We start from the raw sequence: 8,708 nt of genomic DNA, 5'->3' as shown, positions 1-8,708 counted from the left end.
TCTCCTGTTGTAAAGTAGGAATATCTGATTATCTTCCAAATGGATTTCATATCCTACTAAGGATACTATAACAATTTATAAAGTTTTAATTTATTCCAAATATGTATTTTTATGGTAAATAATATCAATCAATATTAATTTGACTGATAGAATATTGGACAAAATAATTGTACTGAATTACCTTGTGTCTTACAATGTATAAAACATAATGTTAACAAAAAAGAATATTTATTTCTTAAAAAAAATTATGATTCAACACCCATGGGAGCCTTATGGGAACGCTTCTTAACTTTCTGTTGTCGTCTCTTGAGATGCCTCTGGATTCTCCCTGGACCCTCTTTCTTCAGTTCTTCATATTGTTTCACCAAAGACTCCACTCGCCTTTCAGCTGTAATAAAAAAACAATGTGAGCCGTCACGGGACGCCTGGCAGATGTGAAACATCGACATTATTTTGTTTAAAAGTAATATGCAGAAAATAACATATTGTGATAGGAACTAAATATGTCATAATGATAAAATAAAATATTACGATTTTTGCGCATGGCGACGCGTCGCCACACCGTAAACACTACTGCATATAGACTGTATATATATACCATCGTAAAGCGCCACGGCATGCGTCGCCACGCCAGAAATCGGTTTTACGTGCGGCTATAGATGTTTCACATCAAAAATTAAATTATTAAATTTAAAAAATAATTATCCATAGTATTAGTTTGATAAAATGTTGATTTGCATGTTTTTTTCATAATGTAGGGATAGCAGATGAGCACGCAGTCTACCTGACGGTAAGTGGTTACTGTAGCCGATAGACGTCTGTAATTAATCCCAGATAAAATTATATTCCTATATGAGACCACACACCTGGCCACAGATGCGCTGTTACTCTTGAGGACTAAACTGGAATTCCTAGGAAAAATATGTTTACCTTACCACAGCCTTCAATCCATATTTAGTAGAAATAGGAGTGGCAGTGGTGCCGCTGGAGTCAAACCACAGAGGGTTCCACCACCTTTAATCATCATCCTAAACTATCATAACCATTGAATTGATTTAGAAACTGAAGGCAATGACACCTTATTCAACCTGCGGCAATCCGGCGGCACCACCGCCACACCTATTTCTGCCTCATAACAGCAGTGTTGAGAGCTGCTGCGTTCTGGTTTGAAGGGTGTGGTAAGGGAGACATACTTTTCTGAGGTGTTCCAGCTAAGTCCTCAGGGGTAGCAGCACATCTGTGGCCGACCACAGTTAGGAATATCTAATCCTATCTGGGGTTGATTACCAATGTCCATGGGCGACAGTAGCCACTTACCATCAAGTGGACTGCATGCTCGTCTGTTACTCCGATAATATAAAAAAAAAAAACAAATTGATGTATACAAAGAATTGGGATACACATTTCCAAACCAATCTTACCTCTGTTCTTGAAGTGAGGTTGTTTCCCTTCTCTATACTGCTGTTCTACCTCATGCTTGTGCTTCTCTGTCTCCTCGCTATCAACTTTGAATTTCTTATTTGCCTTATGTTGGTCATTCAATCTTTGCAACAAACGGCGCAACTTTATCTCTCTTTCAGGATCTGTTGTTTGCTTCAGTTCTGCTCTGATTGCTTTGATGTCTTTCATCCTGATATCTGAAAGGAAATTGTAGTTCGCTGCAAATTCCTTCTTGTCGAACTCACCGCAAAGTGGATCAAATCTGTAAAGAACAAAAACTGAAAAATGTAATTTATTATAATAAGCATTGAAGCTTACAATTGATTAATTGAGTATGTGATTAAATAAAAAAATATAAACAAAGCAAGCCTTTTAGCATCAAAAACTTTTAAAAATTGAGATGTCACTATGAAAATGTCTAATGCAATTAAAAATCCTTACTAATATTATAAATCCGAAAGTAACTCTGTCTGTCTGTCTGTCTGTCTGGTTGTCTCTTCTTCACGCCTAAACCACTGAACCGATTTTAATGAATTTTTGTACAAAGTAAATCTGAGACCCGAGAAAGGACATAGGATAGTTTTTATCCCGGAAATCCCACGGGAACTAGGGATGGCGATCTAAGGTCGATTAATCGGAGAATCGATCTTTTGGACCAAAAAAGTCAATTATTTTCATATCATAATCGATTATATGTCATATTAATTTCTTTTAAACGCGGGCGAAGCCGCGGGCAAAAACTTGTAGAGAATATAAATGCCAATGTTAGTTGGTTTATTTGCTGCACTTCCACCCCTTAACTATATAACCAATTATCATAAAATTTTGTACACACATAGTCAGGGGCTCAAAAAAATACTTAGGGTACATTTTATCCTAAAAAAATGTTTGAGAGGGATAAATAAAAACCTCTAACTTGAAGTGAAGCCTCTGATAAAAGCTAATCTACAATATAATTTTAAAAAGCCTTATAATTGTACGATACCTTGGATCTCTTATTTCTTTTTTCTTCACAGGTGCCACATCCAACAACATACGCACTAGCTTTTTCGCACTCATCTCTCTCGGTCTGTTCTTATTTTCTCTCTTAAATAGTTTTTTCTCATTCTGAATTTTCTCCTTTTTACCAAACACTACTTCCTTGTATACCTTAGCGCCAATTCTCTCTTTTAGTTTCTGGAGGTCTTCAAATGATAAGGTGGATATTTCACTTCGAATTGCAGTCTGAAATTAAGACAAAGATGAGTTTTCCTGACATAGGAATTACCTCTTCAAGTATGAGACGTTTCTGGTTAAGTGCGAATTGAACAAGGGCCGTACGAGGATAGAATCTTACTGTGATCTTACAACTGCCTTTATTGATTGTTTACATTTACATACCCGTTCGTGATCATCCTGTACATCGCTGTCGCCAGAATCCATGTCGCCTATACACAGATTTTATTCAGGGTATTCGTCTGTTTAAGCTGAGTACACGTTTGTATTTATAATAAACAACTGCAAATGAGCTGAGCTTAGGTTATGCTTTTGATTTGGACAATGGAGTTGGACAGAGTTGGACAATGGACATTGATGACTTTGAGATTAAATGTCAATGTCAACCGTCAGTCCTTATAAGTTTTTCTAAACATTGTTTTTACAGCCTTAGCTTCCTGCCTTTTCAACCCTACCTACATTGCTGTAACGAAATTAACCCCAATGTCACAAAAACAAAAAAAAAACGGTAATATACGGTTGGTACACCAATTTCTTTAAATTGTTTTTTTTTTTAATTATTATTTATTTTCATTATTTAAGGCCAAATAACAATAGAAAAATAAATTACATATACCAAATGAAAACTATAATTTTTATAATGTCATATGTGTCAAGTGTTTAAAATGCAAACCATCAAAATATTTCCTTAAAATATTTAAAATAATAAACAGTAACAATAAATATTTTCCTTATACAAAAAAAAATAATGGCAAACAGTAATTAATTTTATTAACCGAAACATTGTAGAAAAACCAGCTATGGATCTAGATGAAGCAATTACAGTAACTAAATTGGAAACATCCGTCGGTAGCAGCTACCTGATGATCGGATGGCAGAATAATTCCTTTGAAATGTACCTGTACACAAAGGACAACGTTTGGAAAGGAAGATTCTCTCCTAACAGATTAGCTGGTTTTAGTAGAAATTTACAAATGACCGAAAGTGCATACTTCAGTAACGTAAAACGATGTCTATCGCAATATAGAGAAGATTATCTGTATGAATTAAAAAGTGGGTTCTTCTACTGGAAACATATGATAAATAGTTCGATAATTATAGAAGGTTTTCTACCTGTTGAACTAGATAAAACACCAAAAAGTGTTCAACCGGACATAATAGAAGTACTTCTAACATTAAACAAACATTTAATAGGCAAAGTAAATGGTATGAAATTTGAATTGCAAAGTATCAAGACGGAATATGAAAAGTGCTTAAAAGATACAGAAGAGTTTTTAAACCTAAAAATCGAAATGGAAAAAGCACTGTGTGAAAAGTTTTTGAACTTACTGCATTTGAAAAAGTCTAAAATACTTCTACAAAAGCCAAATACCATACGCACCGGTGACGTTGGAAAATTGAATTACGGAAGGGGTGAATCAAAGTAGACGATTTCGGCAATTTTAAGACCAACGCCAATAAAACGCGAAATGTAACAAAAATGCCACCGGAAATAAATAACAACGATTTATTTTAAGTATTAAACCTACGTTAAGTTTGATAAATCATTATCATCATTAAAATATACTTTAAAAAATGAAATAAAATGGTGATAAATATTTGAGTAACAAGTATAATAAAACTTTGACACATAACTCTACATTTTATTAAACGAATCAAAACAACATCGAATCCTTAACCATATATTATTTTACTCTTAAAAGCTAACCGCTCTAGGTTCCATCTTTTTTTATAAAAACAGCATTCTAGAAAGAGATTCAATGGAATAAATAATAAGAAAAAAATACAGTAAATAAACGACACTTGCCGATTAATTATGTACGCACTAATGATTTTATTATTTAAAATATCGGTGATTCCTGAAAAGTCATGCCATTTCTAGTCAATGGAACATTGAAATCGATTCAAAAGGTTTTTTTATATCAACTTGTAGCTTGTTTAAAAAAAATAACAAAAACAAATAATTAGCCATAAAAAGGGAGAATCCAGGGCAATTCATTATTTTTAGCCTGTGACATTTTGATAGTGATTATTGATTAGTGACATTCAAATTTCAATTGATTTAGTCGCGTTTTGCTGAGTCGAGTAATCGGTTCGGACGAAAATCAATACGAAAAAGAAATACAAACAAAAATATAGAAATGTTTCACTGAAACAAAACAGAAGAAAAAGGGAAACCAACCCTACTTCCAAGATTACCGATACATATTTAATTTCAATTACGTTTTCAATATCCAAAATAATAATGACTGAAGCAGTGTCGCTATATTGATATAAAGTATTTTTCATCAACTCTGCGCATTCCGCTGAGTTCTGCTGATAACAGTAAACACCTTTAAGACCCGAAAATATAAATTGAAAATTACACTTATTTAAAATGGATTTCAATTCACAGACCAAAGAGATCACATTCATTTCTAAATTTAATGTGAATAACAAGTCATTGTATGTGCAGGTATTCTGGAAAGAGGATATTACCGATTTATTTCATATGCAATTGTATTATGAAGATGAGAGTTGGACTGGAAAGTATACTATTGAGTCAGCTACTAAGCGCTTGCAACGCTTAGAAGAAACAACGCACGAATATTACTCTAACATAAAAGAGTGTTTAAATGGAAACAATAAAGACTTTGCACACGATTTCATCATCAATTCTGATGATATAAATTCGGCTAATTTCACTTGGAAGAAACGCTTTGAAGGTGCGCTCAAAACACACGGTGTAGTGTCTCTGAAACGAGATGAAGTTGCTGCATCAAAAGACGTATTGATTGACTTTCTGTTGGAACAGAATAAAAAACTTATTTCAGACATTGATGCTGCGAATAAAACAAACAATAAGTTGAAAGATGATTTGGAGGAATGTGCTCACAAATTAGAACATGTCATTCAGAATAAAGCACACGTAGAAACAACTCTTTATGCGCAGTTCGTCAAAGTTTTGAATACGAAGAAGGAGAGAATTAGAGAGCTAAAAGAGCATTTGAAAAAATATGAACCACAGTAATGCACCCTTCTTAATTGTATTATTCCATTCAATGTTATATGTATAATGCTGTGAACCTTTATTGATTTGACTGAGTTTATTTTTTAATTTTGATGTATTTTAATTTATACAGGGATAAAATTTATATTATTTTAAGTACCTTTGTAGAATGTAGGACATTTTACTCCAATTACTTTCAGTATTGTAAAGAATCATTCATAAATATGACTTTTATGAAATATATGAGTAGTTGAAATTAATTTGTTTATTCTTTTCAAACTCCATGTTTTTGAAACTTTCGACTTTGTCCTTTATTCTTTCTCATACTTAAAATTAGGTAAAATATTTGAAATATACTGAATAAGGTTTTGAGAAAGCATTGTACAAAAACTATAAAAATCGAGATTTTGTGATTTCCTATTAGTTTTTAACTTACAGGTTAACCTTAGAGTTTTCTATCACACTCTTTTTAAGCCTATTATTGCAGCTACCCCTAAAAGTTAAGAGTAAATAGAAATATATAAATTTACAGCACATGCATCACAGTAGTAGCAGCACTAAGTAGAAACACTGCTGCTACAAAACACCTTTACTATATTTGGTAATGGCATGGCTATCTCACCTTTTTTTTCATTATAATTATTATGTTATAAATAAGTTCAGATACATGAAAAGAAAAAGGAATAATTACATTTAATTAACCAAAAAGGACTGTTTGGTCACAAGTACTTTTTTGTAGATTAATTAATGACATTGAGCATAGACTAATGTGCTACAATCAATCAAAATTACTTTATATCACGGCGTGCGTAAATGGACGTTTTACGCACGCTTCGCGTGCGCAAAACCCCCATTTCCGACCCCGTAATATAAAATTTTATACAACACGCGGACGAAAAATGTTTTTCTGGCTCGTGTGATTGCAGTCCTCGCCTGCGGCTCGGCCTGCAAACTCACACTTGTCAGAAAAAAATTTTTCGTCCTCATATTGTAATGTACTATTAAATAAAACAGATAAGATGACTGAATAATTTATTAATTTGAAATTACATTTAATTATCGAAAAACACTATGTTTTGCCGCAAGTACTCTTTCGTAGATTAATTAATGATATTGAGACAAAATAAAAACTTTTTTATTTTGTGATATTGAGCACAGACTACATGAGCTACAATTAACCAAAATTTCTATAAATAAAACAGGTGAGACGAGTGAATAATATATTGATTTAAAAACACAATTTCGTGATTATAAGATATTTCTATGAAAAAAACATATAAGACGAATGAATATTTTATTGATTTAAAAGCACAATTGTATGATTGGGAGATATTTCTATAAATAAAACACGGATAAGAAGAGTGAATAATTTATTGTTTTGAAAGCACAACTACGTGGTTACGATATAACTGATTAATAGCTGCGTCCGAACAATGTAATGAATTTAGGCTTGTTCTTGCAAGCGGGGTGGATACAGCGGTCCTCGGGGGTGAGGGCGCGCGGCTGCTCGAACGGAATGCAGAGAGACTTCGCCCCCATCGCCGGGGCCTTCACGTCAGTTGTGGAGTCGTCGTCAGTCCTGATCAAACATGAATTAATTAGTAATATGTAGGAAGTATTGTATGAAATCCAAGTTGCAATAATCAGTTTAAAACTCATTTTAAGTTCTATTTAAATCTGTTAAACATTGAATTAAAATTGCATGAATTTAAATTTTATACCAAATTTGTTATAAACAATACATTAAACACACTCGTAATTTCTGTAAAAAATAAAAATGTAGTGCTCATAAGTATACAAGATACATGCATCATTTAGATCTCCCTTCAACTGGGTACAATGCCCAGTATTATTAACTAATATATGATAATAATAACTAATATATAATAATAGTAACTAATATATGATAATAATTCAATAATTATTATATTACTAGTTAGAAAAAGGTTCAGCCATCATTATAATACAACTAATATTATAATAGGAGTCATAAAGAAAAGAAGAAAATTATACATTTTCTAGCGTATTTATTGTAATAATCACGAGACTTGGTATAAAAATACTTTGCAATCTATAGTATTTGTGTCTGAATTATTTTATAAGTAATGTCAACTTGTTCCTGCGGCAACCATAAATAAATATAGATATCTCACCGCCTTGTAATTGAAGGAAGCCATTAAATGGCTGATCATGTGTCAGCCGTTTAATGACTGTCATGGTGTATTTTACGCGGAACAATGCCGACATGTGCAGTTAAGTGGTACAAAAACACGAAATCGAAGAAAAAGTGCGGATATATCGTTTCGTTTCGTTAAAAACTACCTTTTTTTATATTTTTCAAACACGAAAATAGGTGACAGTGACAATTTCCATAGTTAAAACTGGTTACATTTTCTTGTTAGGAGTGAGTAATTTTTACTAATCTATGGTTAAAAAGAACAAAATTCATAATTGCGTATTTATTCTTATTTGCCAGACTTTGTATAAAAATACCTTGCAATCAAGTATTTGTGTCGTAACTTATTATAAAAGTAATTTCAATTTATTCGTTAGGTAAACTAAAATCAAAAGCATTACCTCGCACTATCGTTCTTGATGTTGTCCTCGCAGGGCGTCTCGCCGCAGAAGGGCGCCAGCAGGATGTGCTTACGCTCGAGCGCCTCCGTGAACTGCTCCCACTTGTTCACTTGCGACACTCGCTCGTCTCGCTCCTTGATCGCCCTGGTTACATATTAAAATAACTAGTTACTAGCTGAACCGGCAAACGTTGTGTTGCCATATAAAAAAATTACAAATCTAACATCGGTATGAAAAATGATGAAATTACTGAAATGGCTATTAAAAAAAGGGGTTGGTGATAAAAGGGTAAAAATTTAGGGTTGTATGTGTTTTAATGCTACATTATAGAAAAATAAAAACAAAAAAAATTGTTCAAAAATTAAAAAAAAATGTAAAGGTCGAACAACCTTTATCACTTAGGGGATGAAAAATAGATAGAAGCCGATTCTCAGACCTATTGAATACGCATATAACATTTGGTGAAAATCGGTAAAGCCGTTTCGGA

At 32.9% G+C, this 8,708-nt stretch overlaps 4 protein-coding genes across 4 annotated transcripts in view; 2 read left to right on the top strand and 2 right to left on the bottom strand.

Annotated features, from left to right (window-relative positions):
* Window positions 1-209: 209 nt before the first annotated feature.
* On the bottom strand, window positions 210-2,986 carry LOC140742942 (ribosomal RNA processing protein 36 homolog). Its single transcript, XM_073074025.1, has 4 exons — window positions 2,821-2,986; window positions 2,426-2,664; window positions 1,422-1,702; window positions 210-388 (listed from the first exon to the last, which is right to left on the bottom strand). The coding sequence occupies exons 1-4, from the start codon at window positions 2,860-2,862 to the stop codon at window positions 246-248; spliced, it is 705 nt and encodes a 234-aa protein (XP_072930126.1). The 5' UTR covers window positions 2,863-2,986; the 3' UTR covers window positions 210-245.
* Window positions 2,987-3,278: 292 nt separating this feature from the next.
* On the top strand, window positions 3,279-4,334 carry LOC140742940 (uncharacterized). The gene has a single exon (XM_073074023.1). It carries the CDS (start codon window positions 3,456-3,458, stop codon window positions 4,080-4,082), a length of 627 nt encoding a protein of 208 aa, XP_072930124.1. The 5' UTR covers window positions 3,279-3,455; the 3' UTR covers window positions 4,083-4,334.
* Window positions 4,335-4,701: 367 nt separating this feature from the next.
* Window positions 4,702-5,904, top strand: LOC140742939 (uncharacterized). Its single transcript, XM_073074021.1, has one exon. It carries the CDS (start codon window positions 5,033-5,035, stop codon window positions 5,663-5,665), a length of 633 nt encoding a protein of 210 aa, XP_072930122.1. The 5' UTR covers window positions 4,702-5,032; the 3' UTR covers window positions 5,666-5,904.
* Window positions 5,905-6,999: 1,095 nt separating this feature from the next.
* The window catches only part of GluProRS (Glutamyl-prolyl-tRNA synthetase), a 53,970-nt gene continuing 52,261 nt past the window's right edge, over window positions 7,000-8,708 (bottom strand). The window contains exons 29-30 of the mRNA XM_073074019.1: window positions 8,222-8,365; window positions 7,000-7,223 (exon numbers count right to left, since the gene is read on the bottom strand). Of these exons, the coding sequence (XP_072930120.1) occupies window positions 7,058-7,223; window positions 8,222-8,365 (310 nt within the window). The 3' untranslated portion in view covers window positions 7,000-7,057. The remainder of the gene's footprint in view (window positions 7,224-8,221; window positions 8,366-8,708) is intronic.

This window comes from Epargyreus clarus, unplaced genomic scaffold, assembly GCF_041222505.1.
Source record: "Epargyreus clarus isolate Ecla_fem2 unplaced genomic scaffold, WU_Ecla_fem_2.2 ptg000006l, whole genome shotgun sequence".
NCBI classification, from domain to species: domain Eukaryota; kingdom Metazoa; phylum Arthropoda; class Insecta; order Lepidoptera; family Hesperiidae; genus Epargyreus; species Epargyreus clarus.
Note: the sequence above shows the minus strand (reverse complement) of the source record. Positions and strands in the feature narration are given on the sequence as shown.